This window comes from Antedon bifida, chromosome 2 (genome assembly GCF_963402885.1).
Source record: "Antedon bifida chromosome 2, ecAntBifi1.1, whole genome shotgun sequence".
NCBI classification, from domain to species: Eukaryota; Metazoa; Echinodermata; class Crinoidea; order Comatulida; family Antedonidae; genus Antedon; species Antedon bifida.
Genome location: NC_136227.1, coordinates 5,699,752 through 5,723,002, shown reverse-complemented (window position 1 = coordinate 5,723,002; position 23,251 = coordinate 5,699,752). Strand labels below are relative to the sequence as shown.

At 33.3% G+C, this 23,251-nt stretch overlaps 3 protein-coding genes across 4 annotated transcripts; 1 reads left to right on the top strand and 2 right to left on the bottom strand.

The window, feature by feature from the left end:
* Nucleotides 1-188: 188 nt before the first annotated feature.
* On the bottom strand, nt 189-6,854 carry LOC144835994 (TAR DNA-binding protein 43-like). Of its 2 annotated transcripts, none has more exons than XR_013611132.1 (9): nt 6,806-6,854; nt 6,438-6,694; nt 5,916-6,082; nt 5,409-5,546; nt 5,075-5,281; nt 4,795-4,924; nt 4,429-4,527; nt 1,480-1,624; nt 189-990 (listed from the first exon to the last, which is right to left on the bottom strand). XR_013611132.1 is itself a non-coding variant. In XM_078691160.1 (9 exons), exons 2-8 carry the CDS (start codon nt 6,688-6,690, stop codon nt 1,593-1,595), a joined length of 1,026 nt encoding a protein of 341 aa, XP_078547286.1. In that variant the 5' UTR covers nt 6,691-6,694; nt 6,806-6,854; the 3' UTR covers nt 189-990; nt 1,544-1,592. The 2 variants fall into 2 exon arrangements, 1 of the variants encoding a protein (XP_078547286.1); XM_078691160.1 differs by having other exon boundaries at nt 1,544-1,624.
* LOC144836013 (type-1 angiotensin II receptor-associated protein-like) lies at nt 6,816-11,991 on the top strand. The gene is made up of 6 exons (XM_078691182.1): nt 6,816-7,096; nt 8,534-8,568; nt 8,969-9,080; nt 9,509-9,587; nt 10,004-10,028; nt 10,767-11,991. Exons 1-6 carry the CDS (start codon nt 7,049-7,051, stop codon nt 10,969-10,971), a joined length of 504 nt encoding a protein of 167 aa, XP_078547308.1. The 5' UTR covers nt 6,816-7,048; the 3' UTR covers nt 10,972-11,991.
* Nucleotides 11,992-18,586: 6,595 nt separating this feature from the next.
* On the bottom strand, nt 18,587-22,435 carry LOC144835990 (antigen WC1.1-like). The gene is made up of 4 exons (XM_078691153.1): nt 22,139-22,435; nt 21,233-21,559; nt 20,252-20,572; nt 18,587-19,921 (listed from the first exon to the last, which is right to left on the bottom strand). The coding sequence occupies exons 1-4, from the start codon at nt 22,248-22,250 to the stop codon at nt 19,470-19,472; spliced, it is 1,212 nt and encodes a 403-aa protein (XP_078547279.1). The 5' UTR covers nt 22,251-22,435; the 3' UTR covers nt 18,587-19,469.
* Nucleotides 22,436-23,251: the final 816 nt, after the last annotated feature.

Genomic DNA, 23,251 nt, shown 5'->3' with positions numbered 1-23,251 from the left:
TAGTAAAAAGATGAATATTTTGGCACATATGGCATTTCATATGTACACTACTTGAGCTTGTATTTTCATGCAAAAATCGAAAGGCCGACTGGTGGATTAAATACAGACTTGGGCAAGTCTAGGATACAATATACTCCGTTCAAATAATGATAATGCATCTCGAGACAATAAAGGACAATACAATGATATAAAATGATAACTATGATAATCTTTATTAAAAGTACTGAATTATTAGAACACCTCGACCCAAAACAATATTTTACAACACCTTACCATATATCAGCGTGCCATAGATAACATATCCATAACTTTCTAATACAGTAGGCAACTTTCCAGAAATGAATGTAGTAGAATCCATATTAAGGGGACACCTTCAGGACCCATAAAAGTGTCCCCTTAATAGGGGTTGATATTTACAGTTCAAACATCCTTATAATTAAGTTAGATATATGAACATATAAATATATTCCGAGCTTAAAATTTATGGTTGAGGACTTCACATGCATAACAACGAAACGATTTGTTTTTTCCAAATGTAGAAATAAATTAGAAATTCATGTAATACGGTGGGAACTTTCTTATTTAGTATTTGGGAAAAACATAATACACCACAGCAGGTTTCAGAGACCTAGGCATCCCCACCCCTGGTTGGCGTGGCTCATTGACTGTAGTACAATATTGTCCTACAAAATAGTCATTTATTTTTTTTGTACATCTTACCTAATTAAAATTTATGCTAAAAATAATAAGCACCTGATAAAATAAAATTGATCATCAACAAATGTGGGATTCATCACAAAGTATTACTGTATTTCAATGCTTATTAATTTACGCTAATATGAAGCAGTATTCTTTAATTTGAGAGAAAACAATAAATGAGGGATAGTTGCACCAAAGTTCCACATGATCTGAAATACATAGTTGGTAATACTCTCTCCAATCATCAGCTGCATTTAAACACTTGATAATACTTCAGGTTAATTCCATTATCTACAAAAGTAAACAAAGAAAAATACACTATATTACTGATAAATAATAAACACTAGTTCTACTATTCACCTTGCTGTATCTAGGCAAGTGCTGTGATACAACACACAAGTGCATCACATATGACCAGTTTATCCAAATCGGGAATTATTTTTAAGGTTACAGTAAGGTAAATACAGTGTCACTGTCATCTTTGACATTTTACCTATGATACAGTACTCACATATGATGCAGTATTACATAATTTACCTAGATACAGTACATTTACATGTAGTATATTCTATAAGAGGGGAAAATGGGTTGAATATAGGGATTTTTTTTCTGTCAAAATTTCATGTCCACCTAGCACATTATTTTATTGTAAATGTATAATGAATAGTTATTTTACATTTTCTATGCTACACAATTCAAATCCCCACTCCCCCACCGTCTGGCTCCTATTTATTAATGTAGCCTTACTCTCACAGTCTTTAGTGTTATTTGATTACATACCTAAATTAATTATCTAATCAAAAACTTTGGTTTCGAAATTCGGTTTTTGGGTTTATCACATCACCTGTAAGTCTCATTGCGAATCACACATTTCACACACACACAATCTTGCATCAACGCCAGTCCCGATGACGATCGTAACGTTCTGGAAAAAGAGAAAAAATGTTTTGATAAATAAAATCCTAAATAAATCTTAAAATAACACAGGCACATATATACTAATAAAGTTAAGTACAAAATGAGTGCTCAGATTTTCAGTTCAAATACTAGTGCAAAGTTTGCATAAACTTTGGTGCAAATTTATTTTTACATTACAAGCGATGATGAATTTTCACTTTGAATGCAAAAGTGAATGTTGATTTTTTTCAATATACAGTAGTGTAGGATGCCCTACTAAATTAATATGAATGATTAAAGTGTTTGTGAAATAGAGCCCAAAGGTCAAAGTTCAAGAATTGTTTGAAAGCTTTGATTGAAAGTGTTAATAAATACTGTTTATTTATACATGATTCCAATATTCATCTTTAGCCAATTTAAGTTTCTAACGCTTGATATAAATTATTCTTACAGAATTGCTTAATTTCAAACTGTGATTAATTTGAAAAATATGAATAACCAATTACAGTAAATCTTTACTTAAGATAATCAATATTGCATTTACATGTCATTAATTTGATAACTGTGATTAATCGAATAAAATATGAATAACCATCTATCATTTTCCAATATGTTTCATTTTCAACCAATTTTAATATAATCAATTTCAATTCTCATCAAAATTATTCTTCCATGCATTTTTATGTTCAAAATGAATGAAAACAATTTATTTTTTATGTAAAATATTATTCTTGATATACACATTCGTCACCACACAAGTAATATAAATACTCACATATTTTCGTCCATACAGTATTTTTTTAACTTTCCCACCAATATTTCACTCATCGCAAATGTTCGTAGGAAGAAACAATGCAATAACGATCACCCACTTTAAAATAGCAACATCTTCCTCTTCTGTTGACATAATCGCCTGTTTTCTTTCATTTACACAACCATTAATTTAATCATCTCTGGTTAAATCTTCTCGCAAACTGTCTAAAACCGTACTTGAGCCTCCTTTCAACTATCAGTTGTAATATCCCAACATTCCCCTCATTTCCTGCCATAAGGTCACAGTTCAGATTTTTCTCAAATACTGTACAAACAACTGCATCTGCTCTCATGTTTTAGCAGGACATATCCCAACATTCTCTTCATTTCCTGTCATAAGGTCATAGTTCAGGTTTCTCTCTAATTACCATATTCTACACATGTGTACGAAAACCCACTAAACATCTGCTCTCATGTTTTAGCAGGACATATCCCAACATTCTCTTAATTTCCTGTCATAAGGTCATAGTTCAGGTTTCTCTCTAATTACCATATTCTACACATGTGTACGAAAGCCCACTAAACATCTGTTCTCATGTTTTAGCAGCTCATTGCAACCACAAAATAAACACAATGCACAAACACACGATCACGTCTATCACAAAAATCATCATTTATTATACAGCATTGTGTCGTTCGTGCTTCTCTCCGAGAAACTACTGCGACCATAGCACGCACTTCATGATTTTCATCTTTTAACAATCGCACTACAACTTAACATATAAACAATATAAAAGTAAACAAGTTTTATTGGCAACCTGTAAACCACATCATCTTTTCCGTACCATATTTTAGCCACCTTTTAAAATGTTCTCACAATTTCGTCGACAATATATGAAATTTCCATTCTCAAACTTCGCTTGAACACTTTAACAAATTGTATTTACACCCTTACATCTTCTATTGAGTTCTTTCAACATACTGACGATTACGTATACATACATTATTTTTTTTAAATGATACCACCTACAAACCTCACCGACATTTCCCACAATTCTGAGTATTATAATCCCTAAAACTAACAATTACAAGAACTGTAAACAATTTAACTGCAACTCCAGCTAACAATTTGAGTAAGCCACTTTGTGTCATGCATATTCATAATAAATATGCAAATAATATTAAAATTTAAAATGAATTACTTAATGTTTTACTGTACAGCTCGATTAAATTACCAACCAATAAAATAATAATTATTTTCATCTCTTTAAACAACTTGTTATTATATATCAGATATTAGAGAGTAGAAGCATACATATTTGGTAACAACAGATGGTAAGTAAAAAGTACAGTAGTAACACCTGCTCAAAGGTAATTAAAAATGAATTTTCAAAAGCATATTTGATAAAAATCCTTCTTTCATGAATTTTTAAAAATATAAACATCTTTCGTACATTAATCTCAATACAACATTAAAAACACACACACTTAAATATTCTCACTATTTTTCTTGCTTTTAAATTGAAACTAAAATAGGGTAATTAAAAAAACTAAATTTTAAATGCACTGTGTTTTGGATCTACCGACCATTACTGTAATTTAATAGTTTATAAGCTGAAACATTGCTTAATATCAACATTTTGGAAAATGTGAACATATGTTATACATTACAAGAAATGTTGATTATTTCTAAAAAAATTTACCAGCTACCACCTTCCTTTGATCCGGAGGTAAAAAATCCCCCTCCCATAGTATTCATTGAATTACTATCCTGAGTCCCGGTATTACCACCCCAACCAAGAGCATTCTGACCGTCCCCGAAAGACCCAGGTTGCTGCTGTGTCGGCTGTGCCTGTTGCTGCTGGCCCTGTACAGCTCCCCCAGTTCCTTGATTCATCATACCCATCATGTTAAAGTTCTGGGCAAGGGCCTGGGCAGTAGCTGCAACCATAGCATTTAGGGAGAGGTTACCCAACTGATTCATACCACCACCACCACTACCTCCTCCTCCTCCTCCTCCCCCACCGCCTTGTCCTCCCCCGCCCCCTCCACCACCACCTGACATCGCACCAGGGTTACCTGAACCTCCATAGTTATTTGAACGTCTGTCATCGTAACCACGTCGTGAGTTACTGCTGCGACTACGATCATTGTAGCGGCCATGTCCAGAACCATAGTCTGTAACATAGAATGTGTAAACTTTATATAAAAAGAACTTGTATATAATTTTCAATATGTTAACAAATTGTCTCCTTTCTTTCAGATTGCATGTATTGTATTGCACATCCCGAATAATAGGAGGTATGGGAAACATAACAATGTGTGTAACCGAGCACTGACACTCAAGGTTCCCTATGACTTTAGTTCGACACCCTGGATAAACCCTATATGCCCAAGTCATGGCACTCAACCCTGTATGGCTTGGCAGTGAGAATGCATTCTTACCTCTTCCTCCTCCTCCACCACCACCTCCATATCCTTGCATCATCTGCATCATTGGGTTGTTGTCCATGTTTCGCTGCATGAACTGTCTTGAATGCTTGGGTTCTGCTCTGTCAATATGTACACTGTAACCCTGAAATTGACAAAAGAATCTGCTGAAATGGAGACATGGCATGTAAAAGCACCGTTGCGTTACCTTAAATATTCCTCTAGGAAACACTAGCACACAAATTAACACAAAAATCTGCTCCGTTAAGGTAACTTACTTAGGCCTCCAACTAACCTTTATAGTACGATCTTCTCCCAGCAATTTCATGGCATCTTCGGCATCTGCGAACGTTACAAAAGCGATGCCTCTGAACGGTGTGGGAATGTAGACGTCTGTAACTTCTCCAAACTGCCCAAAGTACGAGTACAAGTCTTCAGAAGTGGTTCCATCACCAACACGTCTCAGAAATATCTTTTTGCTCTGTTCTCTTTCAGGGTAACCCTGTAAATTTAATTTGTTATGAAATAAATTTATTAGAAATTTTATGGGAATTCAACACTAACAATTAAGTGTTTAAAAAAGGATGTGAGCTACACAAACATAGGTCTTGGATAACGTCAATACTTACACGATCAGGATACCTCACATCACACCACCTTCCATCAATTTGATGTCGTCTAGAAACAACTTTATCTTGCACTGTAGGGTCTTGAAACCGGACAAACCCAAATCCTTTGGACTTGCCTGTTATATGGTCATTTTTAATCTAAAAAGAAATAGTTGTTATTTATTAATTTGTTTACAATCATTTGGAAATATTTGTTGCACTTAAATGTTGTTTAAAGCACTATCAAACTTTATGCGACCAAAAAATTTGATGTGCACATGGACATGATGGTCATATCACTACCATAATTGGGCACATCACACTTTTTTTGTCTAACTAATTTGATGATAGTGTAGACAAAGCTTTAATATAATCAGTAAGAATTGGCCTAATTACTGTATGAAAGTCATGTGTCTTTCACACTTGTTCCGGCATATCGACGATGTTTTAAAAAAATTGATGTTTGATTTGATTGGCGCCGAACCGGGACCGTGCCAGAACAGGTGTGAAACACCCTTTACTCCTTACTTCTGCAAGTTCAAGTTCCCCATATTGTTCAAAGTAGCTTTTCATGTCCTCTGGTTTGGTACGGAATGGCAGACCTAGAACAATTAAATCTGTTGATTTGTTCCTTTCTACTTTCCTTGTTTTTCCTACGGGATTGTCTTGTGTCTCTTCGCCCTTTCTTTTGTTATCTACAATAAAAATGTTAATTGACCAATATCTCAATGACGATGGCATGATATGATTGGGAATGTGGGCGGGACTAGCATATTACCCAGTATGCAGCAGAATGTAAATCTAATGTAATTATTCATCCTCTTATCTCCAAAAGAATTGCACTCCATTACCATGGCAGTGGTACTACTGAACTATACTTTGCTGTATAGCCTGCTGACCATGGCCCACTGGACTGGATAGTTAATGATAGATGGCGCCCCAGCAGTTCACCGACTCCACCCATCTGATTCCACCACTGGCAATGTTAATTTGTATTTTGTATAATAAACTGTATTTTGACTTCATTTAGGCTTAGTTTATTTAATTTACCTGTAACTGTATTTTTAGGGAATGCAGCAATATATAAATAATCATGCCACACATCATCCGGTGGCTGTATTGCGTTTTCTACCAAACGTAGCCCTCTCATAGCACCAGAATCGGGATTGCGGTATTTCAGCCCAGTCGCGCCCGGGTACTGAGCGTGGAGCGTCGACAACAATATCGTACCATCGGTCTCGACTGGGAGTTCCATCGGCTCCGGGTCATTTTCGTCTTCGACTGTACGAACGTACTGCGTCATATTGCTATAAAAATTCACAGAAATTATGCACTCAAGTTTACTGCAATAAGCTGTATTCTTTAAAACAAAATCCTTAGCATAAAATACTGTTTAAAATAGTATAAAATTAACTTACATTTTCCTTTTCACACGTGAGCAAAATGGCGACCCAAGCGTAAATTGTACACAACATAACCAGATGAGGGCGCTTTTCTGTATTTGTTTTTTTCACAAGAAGATCATGTGCAAGTGACGCGATATCGTCGTTGTGTTTGCGTGGAAAAATAAACCGATTTAGGCCTAAAGATTTTAAAACAAAATACAAGACTGAATTTGTCCAAATTTTATTAAATAGAATAAAACAAGATCTTATTTTGTAATGGATGGTCAATTTGATTCTAATCCTCTAGCTCGTGTTCCACTGAAGGTTAGTTTTGGTGCTTCAAATTGTTTTGAGCATATGTTTATCGACTCTTTTTCCCATCAAAATTTAGCTAGGCCTAGGCCCTCTATCTATCTAGTAGCCTAGACTTATATACTGTACTATCTATAGGCCTAGGTAGAAGTGTAGTAAGCGGATTACAGTAGTTTGGGCTTGGTCTACAGTAGGCTAGCCTATAGGTGTGTGTTATTAGGGAACATGTGATTACTGATAACCTACTGTAGTAGTAGGGTGTGCTACAGTAGTTGAATAATTAATATTAATAAAATAAGAAAACAAAAATAATTTTTTAATGTTTTTTTTAAAGTCCACTGCATACATACAGTATTTATGATGAGCCTTTTAATTTTAAATCGTCATTTTTACTCACCGCATTGCCATTGTCTTAATTGAGTACAACTTACAAATACAATGTCTGGCTGGTTTTACTCACGATATGCATGGATTTGTTTTTTTTTTTGTTACTGTAAGTACGTTCTTTACACAGGGCACTCAATAGTACACAAAATATCAATCAGAAGACACAACCGATTTCATGAATATTGTAAAGCGGTTAACATTTTTTTATATTAAACAAATGTTTTTTTGTAAAGCTTTGTATAATTCTAAAAAAGGTTCTGAGGTAAGGCTAATTTACAAAGACGAATGGGAAAACGGTACGTGCAGAAAATCGTGTAGCTTGTCTGGGACCAGAAAGCCACTCATGACAAATACCTGGGTTTTATGTGGCCCTGACCTGAGCAGGTTTACCATAAACCGTCTGCACTTCACGTTGTGTGTAAATGGTAATAAGAAATATAACATACTGTAAATTCTATATTTTTGTTTTCAGCTTACTGTTACCGCCTGCCTTTGTGAATTGGCCTTTAGACCTTTGTATTATGCATGAATTGTGCATTGGAGCGTAGATAATGACCCATGAAGCGCTGCGTAATGTTCAATTACAGAACTGTACATCTAAGGGATACTGTACAGTAGACTAGTAACTATCATTTAGTTCTGAACACAACAATTTATACTAATATTTATATACAGTACCAGTTTCTGACATAAGTATCACCTCTGTACACACTCCTTTAGCCAGGAGAGAAATCTGTATAAACCTCTGTCCACACATAGAGTCTACAACAAACATGCTTTAGCTATTAATGTATGTTAATTTGAACAGGATTACATTGCAGAAGCACACAGCGCCCTCTCTTAATTTTTTCTATCAACCATTTTAATAACTAATACTTTTGACAACGGATGGAATTTTAATTATGAAAATTGGCATACTTTATATTTATTATAAACAAAGAGGCGAAGAAACAACATTTACCCTATTTTGACAAATAAGAGTAAATAAGCTAACCTACTGTACTTTTTTCTCTCCATTGTGGTTTGTTTAAATATTCTTGTTTTTAAAATCTTGTCTTACAGGCAGTTGTCATCATACATTTTGTATTAACAATATGGTATGTAGAATTTTGCTGTCATTCGTTTAATAATTGAGTATTTCACTTTAAAACTATCTAATACTGTATATTTTCTTTTAGCAAATATTTGTGTTTAAAACTTCTCTCTTGATTTTTTTTGTTTGTTTGTTTGATTGTTTTTTAAATTTTATTTGTTTGGGCATTAAATTTTTACATTTTGTTGGGCTAGGAAATGGCGAGTTCATTCAAGTCTCCCAAACAACCTGGCTACAGGCCAGTGTGCTGTATGTTTAATCACAGTACAAAATACAGTACAGGCTTATGGTCGACAGTACAGTACCTTACAGTAGTACGTTTTATGGTTCTAAGCAGACAGTGTTATACCATTCAGCACATTTAACATCATTTTGGTTAACATTCTTCCCTTTATTTCTTGTAGGGCTTCACAGAGTGGGTTTTTACCCGATGCATACTTAATAATGAACATCACCATAATACTTTGCGGCCTGTGGGCTATCGCACACTCTGAGTCAACCGACAGTATACAAATGGTAAGAATTGTATTGTACAGTAGGTACTAAAGTGAAATTCTTAAATATTTATTGACTTAAGTGAAATACTGAATGTGGCAACTGGTGGTGTTTTATACTTGAGACTTAAAATTTACAAATTCACCTATCTAAGTGAATACTACTAAAGTGAAATTCTTAAATATTTATTGACTTAAGTGAAATACATATTGATTGGTGTATAATTGGCCTATGGTGGTGTCTGAGATCGTATTCAATTCACACTTTTTAAAATGTAAAAGTTCTTTATAAGTGAATACCACTTAAGTGAAATAGAGAAAATCTCACTTGAATACGATCACTGCCTGGTTATTATTTATTATAAAACTTGCACTGCATTGATGTTCCTGTTTTACTTGTTACATCATCAAATATTATTGTTAAATGTTTGTTTATGTTTTTTTTTTCAGTACCTCTTCTTACATGTAATAAGCATTGTAATGGATATAATCTTTCTTGCTGTATTTTTTGATACTCCTAATAGCGACAGTAAGTGTACACACATTCTGTTCTCCTCATCATTTCTTATCAATAATTTCCCCCACATTCCTCCCACGCCATCCACTTCATTACTGCAGTAAAGCAAGTTACATTCACACAAATACAGTACTATAGTGCTCTGTTCATAAAATATTTGTGCTCTCACAGCACTTTAGTAGTGTGCAATAGATTACACACAGTATATTTTATGCCTCCTATTGGAAGTTTGGAATCAATTTTGTTTATTTCTTCGTTTCATACCTTCAATTGTAAAAAGATTAGAGGGAACCCTGACCTCCTTTTAACTTGAACTTAATTATCATTACTAATACTAATTAATAATTCATATTCTTTTTTTTGCCTTATCAAGTTTCATATACAGTACCCCTGTATTAATTGTATTTTTGGTTTTTTTTTTACTATAGCAGGTTCTGTGAAATTCAGCAAGACGTATCCTTTTACTTTCATATATAAATTGTGACTTCATGAATGTAACCAATAACAGTAGACTAGTACATTTCCCCTTAAGTACTATATGCACACCGGTTCTCGTCAGATCACTGAAGTTAAGTAACGTTGGGCCAGGTTAGGGCTTGGATGGGAGATCATCTGAGACTATATCGGGTGCTGTAGCTGTATATGGAGCTGGGGTCCCATTGGGCATTTGAAATCAGCACTGCTGACTATTATGGCAGCCCCTGCATCTAGTATATGCCTCAGACGTATTGGTTCATGCCTTTCCTCTGGCCAAGCGTGGGCACTGGCATGTGAAGCCCTTGATCAATGATAGGACCAGCCAAGGTGCTTTAAACAGTCCTGGCTTAGTTTCATCCATCATACAGATGAATGTCATTGAACTAATTGACATTGTCATTTGCGACAGGCGTCATTTGCGACAGACGTCATTGTTTTTGCGACAGACATCAGCCATAAACTATATGACAGTATTTGTACGAAGTTGAGATAGTGAGTGAAATTTTGACATTTTTAAGTATTCCCAATGAATTTTCAAATCAACAAATAGTAAAATAAGAAAAAAAAAAAAAGTTATATTTGTTGATTGTACCATTTTTATATGGGGGTGTTCAATGAATTGAATTTAAACACTCAGTGTTGGGTTATCCATGTACACCCCTTTTCCATGTACACCTCTTTTTATTTGTGCATATTCCTTAACCAATGTTTTAGTATGTCTATTTTCAATCTCCTGTTGAAGCCTCTGTCTTCGTTCATTTTGCTTGTGCATTTCCGTAATCGAGGCGGTCAGTACAGCAGCTATCCGTCTCCTTCAGCTAGCGGCTACGAGAATGTTGACCAACCGCTGCCTTCGAACAGCCAAGTGGAAGCAGCCAACTCTCCAACCTCTTTCCAGAAGCCGTACATACCGCAGTAATGATGGTGATGTTTGAAAAGAGAAAAACTTGTAAAAAAAGAGTCAAGAGAATGATTTTTGACCCGTACTACTGTATGAAGAAGGTGATAGATAGATATTTACACTGTTGACAAGTACTGTATACAGTATGTATTATTGGGTATTACAATACATTACGAGAATAGGTACTCAATCCACAATGTAAACCCTTTATCAGTTTTCCTACTTTCATTCTAGACTTCATTTTTGCAAACAGAACAATGTTGTTAGCACACCTTAATAACATAAGGCATACAAGTTTGCATAAATGCGCATAATAATGATATAAAATCCATATTGGGATATTCGGTTATTAATAATATGACCTTTTTCTATGTTCGTATTTAAAAACTATAAGAGTCAAAGGTCATATTGAAGTTACCTACTACTACACAGAATTATAAATTTCACATTAATTGAAATATTAGTGATAACCACTACATGATATTAACAAACAAATATACGAATTATAAAAAAAAATTAGATAATAAAAAATAAATTTTGGTCTCGCGTACATAGGTTAACTAATATGAACTGTTTAAATGTTTTTTAGTTTGAAAATTATTAAGAATGAAAATTGTTTGTTTTTCTGGGGTTCTACAGTAAGCTTTTTATGTTTTTTTTTAATTTTCTCGTTTGCAATAAAATTTCATTTTTTTTGCATTATGTCCACTTGATAAATAGATTATTATTATAATAATATATTGTTAGGGTTTTTCCAAATTATCAAAGCACATTACTACCACAAAACATAATGCTAATATTTCTCCCGATAACTTTGTTTTGTTTCATTGGGTAAAGTCTTTCGCACTTCTAGGCAATGTTAAAACTTGCATAATGTAAAATATAGTCATCACTTCTCTCAAAACTGAACATCCTTGTCAAGAATGGTCAGTTTTCGAAACCTAAAGCCTGCTTCCACTAGGTGAATGTATTCGCTGAAAAAAATTGTGTTATCCTTTTTATTATTTTCTACTGCAAAAGCGCATATATGCGGTTTTCGTTTCAATCGAGCTTGAACACTTACGTTCATTTGACTACTCATTTCCTGAGCTGTGATTGGTTGTGCAATTTTTTTTTTTGCAAAATGTAGAAACAATTTGAAAAATGAAAGTGACTAGAATATATACATCTTTGATTTGTTTATGAAATCCGCTTAGTGGAAACAGACTTTTAAGATTTCTGCATTAAGAGAGTACTGTTTTGAGAAGGTCAGTGTATGGAAGGCCAAATGAGAAAATATTGAATAAAACATAAGCTTAACACCTCTTGCCAATTAGTGCCCTTCCAGTACATTCCAAAATGGTGCATTTTAGCGTTCAGTTTGTTTGTGTATTAGAATATAGTGTGTTAGATTGAAGTAGAAATTTACAAAAATTAGTTTACATTAATTTTATACATTTCGTTAATGTTATTGTAAATTACATATGAATGGATTAGAGTTGCCTTGTAGATATAGTACTGTATTTGATTTTATATAATTTAATGGTAATACCTGTATCTTAGGATCGTGTCAACAATATTCTCCTGCAGTAATTACATTTTTACTGACGTAACATGGTTCAATTTGTTTGAATGTAAAAGTTTACTTGCTATATAATTTCATAATTATGCTTAAAGATGTATTGTCCCTTGAAACACAAAAAATGAAGATCAAAATATTCTAAATTTAAATTGGCCATATCAAAGTAATATTAAAGTTATTCACTTTTAGTCGAAAATTCAAGCCAAAAACAACAAGTTTACATAATTAACAGGTAAATTAGTTTGATTACATTTCGTCTGGAAATCGTGGCGAGCAAAAGTTAACAAAGATTTCAAACAACGAGTATGCATTATGCATGATATGCCAATTAGGATTGTTTACAACTCGTCACGGTTGAGAAGGTGTTCACACAGATCGCGAGGAAGTTTAATGATTATGCATACAGAGTAGCCAAACAAGCATGTTGCATTATGAGATATGTTTTGATCGAAAACTTTATTTAGTTATTTTTTGTACAAAAAAACGTCTGTATTTCAGTTAAATGATTTTTTTGGAATTAGTCAAAGGGACAATACATCTTTAACATTTTAATAACATGTAGTTCTGCAGTAACTGCAGTAGAATAATTTTCACATGGTTATTATTGATTGTATTTAAATAATTATTAGTTGGTGCAAATAATTACTGTACATGATAATATAACATATACTGTACACATAGCAGAAGTATATAAAACTGTATAGGGGTTTTTTAAAATATATAGTTTGCAATTTTCTGTCAATGTTATTCAATTCAATTCAATTCAAAGTAACATTTATTTTCTTCAAATAAACAGTATACAAAATTGTGTAAAGAAAGGTAATATGAATGAAGAAGGCATGTTCAAAAAAGCAAAAAGCTTGTGGCAGACATGCCCAAACAAAGACAAGATTTAAACAACACGGAAAATAAATAAATTAACATTACATGGGTTAAACTAAATAAGAAAAATAACTAAAAAAATAATTTAGGTATAAATTAAGAATTGATGTTAGTGAGTTAAGATCTGTCTACACTGTGATGTGCCCATATTTGGGCATATCACTTCCATATTTGAGCACATCACATTTTTTTTGTAGTGTAGACAGAGCTTTATACAATGTTAATTAATTTTAAAATATTTGTACTTTAGCAGTCACATTTAAAGTTTTAATCTGAAATACATTTTGATACAATTATAAGACAATTGATACAGAATTAATATATATTATATATATTATTGTACTGACATATATGCGCCTGGAGAATACAAAAATAACCCCCCAAAAATAATTTACAAGCAAAATGTACCACAGTAAACGACGACCAACCATAAAGTGGGAACTAAGATTTATATTCCGTACCAGTATTGATATTTTTTTTCTTTACAACTATTTGGAATAATAATAATACAATTTACAAATGTTACAAATATTTTAACATTGTACATTTAGTCACAGGTTACAAAAAACAATTTTAACAAATATTTCTATTATATTTATATAAATTCATTGAAAAATTTCAATTTTCGGTTAATTATTATGTTTTTCCAAATCTGCAGTTCGAAAAATGTTTCAATCTGTAGTATGATTTTTTTTAAATCAGAAATTGATGTAAATCTTTGATTTTAATTTATTTTCAGTATATAATATATTTGTATTTCTTTAAAAGCATGGTTGACTTATAAGTATAATTTTGTTAAGGCGTGTGTTAGATTACTGATCGTGAGTTTGAATCCAACTCTCGCCGCATTCCTTGTATCCTTAGACAAGACACTTTACTTATGTTTGCCTCTCTTCACACAGGTGTATAAATGGGTACCTGGTTAGATCAAGACACAGCTTTGCGCTGATTGCTAGCTGCATTATGGGAGTATGTTTCCATATGTGTTAAAAAGAAATGATCGGGTTAATAATGTGAAGCGCTTAGAAGCATTGTGCAATAAGCACTACATAAGAACGAATATTATTATTAGTGATTGTTCTTTCATAGTACAGGTTTAGAATTTTATATTTACTTATTAATTTTGTTCATCCAGGATTCTTTCAAATTTTTTTTACGTGAAATGGTGGAGGTTCATTTATAGCTTGGTTGATTTTTGAAATATAATTTAAAAAGTTTGTAGCCAGACGATATTCTAACAAAACCCTCTTTCCTGAAGTGCCCTTTTCAGATTAGAGATCAGCTGAGCAAGTATGGTAAATACTATAGGCAGTGGTGTAACGCAGAGGCCTGAGGTCCCCTGGGCACTGCTCAGCCCCCCCCCCCCCCTAATAAGCTCCAAGGCCCCTGGGTTTAGCCAGTGAGCACTCATAGCTGTTTCACCACTGACTATAGGCCTAACTAGCCTAGCTCATGACAATTTTTGGCCTATTTTGTGGAATAGCAACCCCCCTGTAAAAGTCCTGGCTACAGGCTTGTGTAACTTATTTAGTACTCTAATAAATATTGTTGTTTGTAAACATAATGTATTTTAACCATGTTATATAAGCAAATATAGAACGTTTAAGGAATATTGTGTAATAAGAAGAAGAACTTAAATATTATATATTTATTCTTCATCTACTGTACTTAGACATAAATTTTACACCAAAATTGATATATAGTATATAAATATATATATTGTATTACATAGTTACTGTGTGTTAGTAACTGAATCTTAAATACTGTATAAACATTAATCAGACTTAGTTACATGTCTGCCTCCAATTAATGACCGCTTGGGATTCTGTTAAACTTAATTAGTATACAGGTTTTCCTCCAATTAAAAACCACCTTGAGTTCTGTGGTGTTTAGACTTAATTACAGGTTCCCCTCCAAATTAAAGACCAATGCAATAGGGATAAGTGGTAATAAAGCAATGTACTGTAATATTGAATGTTTTACAATTGAGCTCCTGGTATTAATTTTAGGCTAATCCCATCCTAATTTCAGACTAATCCAAATCCTAATTTTAGGCTAATCCCAACCTAATTTCAGGCTAATCCCATCCTAATTTAAGGCTAATACCATCCTAATTTAAGACTAATACCATCCTAATTTAAGGCTAATCCCATCCTAATTTCAGGCTAATCCCATCCTCAGTTCAGGCTAATCCCCTCCTGAGTTTAGTGGGTGGTGAGCCCTTAGGGCACTATCAATTGTAAAACGTGCTAAATTTATTGTTCTATCTTTTTGAATTGGATCCCAGGATATGTCTATGCCACCCACAGGAGATTCTATTTTCATGCAGATGTAGGTATAATCTGCATAATTTATGCTGAAATTTGCATAAATATTATTTATGCAGCTTCAAGTAATTATATTCAAGTAAATCTGCATAAATATTATTTCATTCGCTAATTACAAATGTTTACAAATCTTTAATATTTCATTTGTTTTTTTTTATTTGTGTGTTATTACTAATTAATTGAAATTGAAAATATTCCAAAAATGTTGAGTTGATTGAATAATTGCAATATAACTGTATCTGTAATTGTAATTTTGTCTTTTATCTTTCATTTGTTTAAAGCGTTTCTGTATTAATAGTTTTTGTAGTCGTCAGTAATTAATTAAATAACATATTTGGACACTGCACTGTTGTTTACAGTATCTCTATTGAGATCCAGTATCTCTATTGAGGTCCAGTATCTCTATTGAGATCCAGTATCTCTATTGAGATCCAGTATCTCTATTGAGATCCAGTATCTCTATAGAGATCCAGTATCTCTATTGAGGTCCAGTATTTCTATTGAGGTCCAGTATCTCTATTGAGATCCAGTATCTCTATTGAGATCCAGTTACTGTTCCACTGGCTGTTGTTTAGTTTAGTAGCTCTATTGAGATCCAGTCACTGGTACCCACTGCATTGGCTGTTGTTTAGTAGCTCTATCAAGATCCTGTCACTGTCACCCACAGCACTGTTGTTAGTAGTACACCTATATCTCTATTGAAATATTGACATTTACCTACCATTATGCATTATATACAAATAACATTCAGACAGAATATACAGCTTTTAAAAAACCTCACCCGACTAACATCACTTCACATTTGAAACACACCCCCAAAAGCTGAAATCATCTCTACGAGGGATTATTTTAACCACACCTTGTCCCCACCCAACAAATGTAGTTTATCAAAATACAGTCAGCACTCACAATATGCATCCACCAGTGGAAAGGACGTAATTTTTTTTAATGGCCCAGTTTCACGCACGATCACCACCTGTTGTTTAATTTTTAAATGATCAGTGATGAATAATACTAATTTTATATAAAAAAACGCTTGATCCTGATTTTCAAGGTATACAGAGACTACACCTTTAAACTATCATTTTCATGTTCTGTGAAACTAATATTTGTTTTACTTTGGCCTTACCAGTCCAGTATACAGTACTAGCATGTATCATTAAAAATTGATTAATCACATAAATGTCAAGGGAAAATGAACATGCAGAATTAAATGTTACAATGTACTTGAGAAATAAGAGGGTAGCAACACATGCTCTTACGTTTGATTTATTTCATGTATCTCAATAAAACATGACCATGTGAAAATCTTACATAATAAAGTATCACATTTTATAGGCAACCTGGGATGGTTGGCTACAAAAAGCTTGTGTAAAAAAACCCTGAATACATGTATACATATTCAGTCAGTCAGGCATAGAGGAAGCTCTAAACCGCCCTGCAGTGAACTGGAAAATTAATTAATGTCTAAATGGTAAAGATAAGGAAATCTGTTAGGAGAAGAATAAGCCACCCCAACTGAGATTTGAACCCGTAATCATTTGCTTGATAGGCAGACATCCTACCATTACACCATATTACACTTGGCAGATAACCCTTGTGATTGTCATCATTAGTTTCTCCTGTTGATATCAAAATGATTTTCTTGGTAAAACAATATTTTAATAAATTTGCTTTTTTTCCTGAGCCTACAAGAAAACCTTCAGTAAAGCTCTGTCAACACTATCAAACTAGTTTGACAAAAAAAGTGTGATGTGCCCAAATATAGTTAGTGATACACCCAAATATAATAGTGATATGACATCATCATGTCTATATATGAGCACATCACATTTTGTTGTCACATAAAGTTTGATTGTGTAGACAGAGCTTTAGCTTTAGAGCTTTTCATTTTCTGATGGTGCTATTTCATAGTTCATAATGGATATGGTCTCGGAAAGCCCGTTTTTCACTAGACAAATTAAAAGTGAAGTTTATGGTGGGCATGTGACCCGATATTATTTCCATCCCACAATCCCAGTTTCTACTTTTTTAATGTGGAAAAATGTGCAAACAATCACCGCTTAGCTCTGTCTACACTATCAAACTAAAACACACAAAAATGTGTGATGTGCCAAAATATGGTCGTGATATGTTCAAATATGGTAGTAATATATTTCCATTTTTTTGTCACATAAAGTTTGACAGTGTGGACAGAGCTTTAGGAAAGGATTTCTTCCCTGTTAGATTTGAGTGTGAAAACAGGCTTCAAGCAACCATACATTTACAAAAGTAATGCCATGTATATTTCATCTAATAACATTACTGTATCATTCTTTAATACTAGATAAATATCTCATCGAAAAATCACACAGTAGGTAAATGTTTTATTTCTTAAATATAATTTTAAACCATGTTAAAATATATCAATACAAATATACAATACTTATTTCAGAGATCAAAGATCATATCTTTTATCAGCTGTTTTAGAAATACATAAAATTCTCGATTGTTGGGACACAACCAACTGAGTGTTGGGATACCTTCAGAAATGACAACAAATTTTGGTAGTCACTGAAATACCGGAACACGTAGGACAGACATGTTTTTGAGCATGTGCAGATGTTGGAAACGCTTCACTGCTTTGTAGTCTTTGGTGCTGTACCAATTTTTATTGCTTATCCTACTAATTCAAATTAAATTTGAATATTCACACATTTTATCAGCTGCTTTATTGAGTACAGTATAATGTATTTACACTCAAAACTCTTTAGAACACCCCCATCACAACCCCCCCCCCCCCCCACACCTTAACCCTAACAACCAACCCCCCACCCCTACACACCAAATTGTAGTACAGGAGTTCGGTTTGTTACAGGTATGTAAAATTAATATTGTCAGCCAAATCCCCAGAATTACAGAGTCCATGGGTGCAAATTGTCCCTGCAAAGTCAACGGTTTTAAGGATATTGGTTAGATCTTCGCAGTGCATATAAAATGTGCTCATGTACCAGATTTGGCCCGCAAGCTGCGAGAACCCCAGGTGGTTGATCATTCTACATTCAAATGATTTCAAATTGAGTACCTGTTATAAATGGACTTTAAAATTCTAAAATCACTGTATTCTGGTAGGCCTATTTCAATCCTGTACATTGCATGAGTACTGTACTTATACACAAAATATGGAATTAAAACAATTATTTTCCATAAAATTATTTAATTTACTTTAAAAAAAAATGTTCAAAATTATCATTTAAATGTAATAGTAAAATAGTAGTGTTTATGATACAATTTATGTACATAATTAAAATGTATGCAAATGAGTAATTTGCATATATATTTAAAAATGTATAAAATTACTGCTTTCATTTGAGAGTAAGGACATATTGATAAGACATTTTTAACTGATTTGGAATTTTAGGTAAACTACTTCTTACTACTAAAGTACTGCAATGTTAGCCCCATTTTTAATTGCACGACTGAAGAGCAGAATTTGGTGTAGAAGCAATTACCTATCACAACAGCAAATAGTTTACGATCATGCTCAGATAATCTGCATGCTTCATGCTCTATTACCCTATTAACAAGCTACACCATTTCACAGAGACTGGTTTACTTACTCGGACTGCTGACCCTATCAGCACACAAATATAAATATAATTTCACCTATTACATAATGGAATAACCCTGTTGTTATTTAATACCCTGTATTTGAATATATAAAAATATATATTTTTCTTTAATAATAAATAATAGAATTGATTTGATTATGTTGAGTTGGAAGAATGTGGATCTGTTGACGATTGTCCGTAATTTTCGTTAACGATGCTTGTTCCGTTCTGGGCTACGAAGGTATACGGAGGTGGAGGTTCATCTATTATTTGAGATGTTGGTATAAGTAGCAAATTATTGCTGTACAGTGATTGGTTCACACTTGGCAACGACGAAGTCCTATTGGATGGGTAGTCAACACCCATGATTTGGTGAAAGTCAACAGTGCCACCAACGTTCAACTGGTCTTGCGTGCTCTGCGAAGCACTTCGGTCAAGCGGCTGGAATCTAACGTTTAAATTTTGTCTTCTTGCACGACGCTCGGCCTTCCAACGCTGATAACGACGTAAGCCAAAGTATTCGACGACGAGCAAGAAGACTAAAACCATTATACTAAGTGCAGTAATTAGACTGGCTGAAACGCTTTGTCCGCCTGAAATTACGATATCTGAAATGATATAACAAAACAATCTTAATTTAGACAACTATTAGTTTTGAATTTTTATATTATGTTAAAGGCTGCAGTAGTGAATTGGTTGTTACAGATTTGTCTTTTTTAAGGGACTAACCACCAGGAGCTAAAATATTGTTATGACACGCCATGTGTGCCAAAATATTTCCTTTTTTTACGAATAGCTGTTGTACAAATGTTTACAACAATTTATGTTGTAAAACTACTTATTCCTGGCGTTACCATTTTACCATTGTTTGAAAGCAAGAAACAACTTTAATTGGAAAACAAAAGAAAACACTTATTATCGTAACAAATTAAACTTACTAATTTCACAGTCTGCCCAGACTTCATCTGTATGTGAGCAATCATGTGTTTCTTCCAAACCTTTAAATGCACAGTCCAAAATATTTGTTTCCATACCCGTGCAACTAATATCTTCTATAAATATCGGACGTTCAACATCATTATTGTCTTGCATGCTTTTATACGCATTAATAGCTTGCGAGTTTAAATACGTTTTGCAGACGATATTTGCATCTGCCATCGTCCAGTCCCTATCGCATATTGTTCCCCATTCGCCATCGTGATATATTTCGACGCGGCCTTGCTCAAAGTGAGCTCCTCCGGTGAGCCGTAATTTTATTTCTAAAAAAAAAACATAGAAAACTGATAAAGCAACTATTAAATTATACTGAAATGCCAAGGGAATTAGATTGACTCGTTGCCAATATTGGTACTTTCCATTCAATAGAAAACTAGTGAAGCGTGTTAATTTGAAAAAGCCTAACCAATATCTTTTTTAGGCAAGCACCATTATAAAAACAATAATCAACAATGGCCTTGCAATCTGTTATTTAATCTACCAAGCTGTAGTTAGTTCAGAGTGATTTAAAATCAATCCTTTTTTTCTTATTTTGTGTAATGGCTTGTTGATTGCACACACTGTAGATCTTCTGTATAGACAAAGGTCCCTCCCCATTCAGGCGCAGATATACTATTGTTGACTATAGCAGTTAATGGAACACACCACCATCATACCATGGAGTTTACCCAATCATCATGCTAGGCCAAGTTGTTTCACTGGGCCTAGTACCAGCGAGCCTAATAAACAATAAATCCATATAAATGGACAGAGACAGATCCAGGGAATGCGCTCCCCTTTTGACAGTTGAAATGAAATTATGATAGATAAACATTTTTGATAGACTATATATTATTTATGTTAGTAATCCTGGATTATAATGGATCTTTCCTTGATGGATATTGATAATGTTTTAATGTTAAGTTTATTTTTTAATAATGTACCGTCAAATCCTGAACATTCCAGCCACAATCGATTATCATTTGAGCAATTTGTTATTGAAATGTATGGACACTGTAGAAGGGAATCTTCATTTCCAATGCAAGCAAATTGAGTTGATGATGATGTTGCTTCCAGCAGGCTACTGTTCCAGTGCATGTTCTTCTTGGGTAGGCCTAGGTTCAGTTGGCGACAGGCTACTCCTGCATTCTCGTTGTATGATCCTGCCCAGCTTTGCTTGCACACTGATATCCATTCAGTATCTGGGGCTAACCTCATTATCAGATACCCATTCAAGTCAGAAGTCCCCTGGGTAAGAGCGACCAATGAATCTAAGCGAGATTTAAAAAAAGAATAATTTAATCAAAAATTAGGAATTAATGTAAAAATAGATTGTAAAGTATAGATGTGTAAACAGAATCTCCAACGTTGATCAAATAAAGATTAAAACGTTTATTTTTATATTATATTATTATTACTTCCCTCTCAGTTGGAGTTTTATTATATTAATCTATATTAAATTTATTATAAAAAGGATCTCCAACAAGAAAACATCAAGAGGTACAGTCAAGAAAAAAAAGATGCGGTCGTAGTGCCAGTATGCTATAAATGGTAGAATTTATCACATGCCTGGGCCTATAAAAATAAATATCTTTTTTTTATATAATGATTGCAAAATAAAGATTGTTATCAATTTTATTATTTAAACAAAACTAAATATTATTATTTTATTTAACTTTAAGTAAGCATAGGCCTAGACTTGGTGGTCTAGTAGTAAGTAGTAGAGACTAGACATACATCTGTTGTTCTATTATTACTGGATTTATGGCCACCTGATAATATTATAGTATGCAAAGCATGTATATGTAACCCGAAAAACCTAGGCCTAGCTAGCGTAGACTCAAACTTACTCTGAAAATATTCAGCAACCGCCGATTCAGCATACCACCTCATCAAACAAAACCAGCAAAACAGCCACGGTAAGGAAAATACTTTCGCTGTTCTTCTACAGTCCAAATTCATTGTTTTACTACCCTACTAGCTAGCCAAGGAAATAACATCGTAGACCTAAATTATACACCAATACAACAAGTAGTAAATAAAATTACAGAAAATCAAATGTAAATTTCATTTACACCACAAATATAGGTCAAACTTCAAGGTTATTGCGAATTGCTCGGTCAACATGTGTGGTTGTCTTCGTGTTGATAAATACGTGACCTTGTGAATCTCCCGTTGTTTTGTTTTGTATAGATGATTGACATTTCCGGTGGTCCTGGTGATCAATGGAGCGTATCGACTTCTCCCGCGTTCTCTAGCTGGTTTAAAAAATTCTTTCTTTTTAATTTCAATTGTGTTGTAGCCTATATTAATTTAAACATAGAGATACTCTATGATATGATTTAAACATTAATATCCAATCTCCAAACATCAATTACTGCATCGATCTTTTGATAACATCAGTGACATTCACTCACAATTAATTGTCTATTGATGATGATGAAGAATTGTGTAATATTGTAATGTAGTTATGATGTAAAGACATAGAGATATTATTATTAGTGAACTATAATATCTCTATGGTGTAAAGAAGTACTTTATGAATTTTATCTTGAAGTTAAATGTTGCTGTCGGGCTAAGATTGGATCAATAATTGTTTTTTTTAAATTAATCTTGATAATGATAATTATTAATTGTAGCCTAGCCTAATTAAAAAATATAAGTTACGGTAAAGTCCTTAATTTTAAATGAATTTTCAAATGAAACTGTGCAAGAGAAGATCGATCAATAGATACGATATAAAAATATATTTCTCCGGCCCTTTTTTAAGATAAAATTGATTTGTTATTAATAAATATTAAAATGATATTTTTGTACTTTAAAATACTTCCTTCAAATAATTACATTCAAAAACCTATTTATCATGACTGATCAAAATGTCCCGTACGCCACAGGAGTATGTTTTGCTAATTTTTCATTACATAATCACTATTATGTTATTTTGTCATAAGGTAGCTTGATAA

What these genes read in the sequence shown, in the direction of transcription:
- LOC144836013 (XM_078691182.1), top strand. Translation starts at nt 7,049, where the DNA reads ATGGATGGTCAATTTGATTCTAATCCTCTAGCTCGTGTTCCACTGAAG. An exon ending in TAGCTCGTGTTCCACTGAAG is followed by an intron (nt 7,097 to 8,533) that starts GTTAGTTTTGGT and finishes CTTGTCTTACAG; the next exon opens with GCAGTTGTCATCATACATTT. An exon ending in CAACCGACAGTATACAAATG is followed by an intron (nt 9,081 to 9,508) that starts GTAAGAATTGTA and finishes TTTTTTTTTCAG; the next exon opens with TACCTCTTCTTACATGTAAT.
- LOC144835990 (XM_078691153.1), bottom strand. Translation starts at nt 22,250, where the DNA reads ATGAATTTGGACTGTAGAAGAACAGCGAAAGTATTTTCCTTACCGTGG. An exon ending in GGTTGCTGAATATTTTCAGA is followed by an intron (nt 21,560 to 22,138) that starts GTAAGTTTGAGT and finishes AATCTCGCTTAG; the next exon opens with ATTCATTGGTCGCTCTTACC. An exon ending in CTGGGCAGACTGTGAAATTA is followed by an intron (nt 19,922 to 20,251) that starts GTAAGTTTAATT and finishes ATATCATTTCAG; the next exon opens with ATATCGTAATTTCAGGCGGA.
- LOC144835994 (XM_078691160.1), bottom strand. Translation starts at nt 6,690, where the DNA reads ATGACGCAGTACGTTCGTACAGTCGAAGACGAAAATGACCCGGAGCCG. An exon ending in ATGTGAGGTATCCTGATCGT is followed by an intron (nt 5,282 to 5,408) that starts GTAAGTATTGAC and finishes TTAAATTTACAG; the next exon opens with GGTTACCCTGAAAGAGAACA. An exon ending in AAATAACTATGGAGGTTCAG is followed by an intron (nt 1,625 to 4,428) that starts GTAACCCTGGTG and finishes CTCTTTTTCCAG; the next exon opens with AACGTTACGATCGTCATCGG.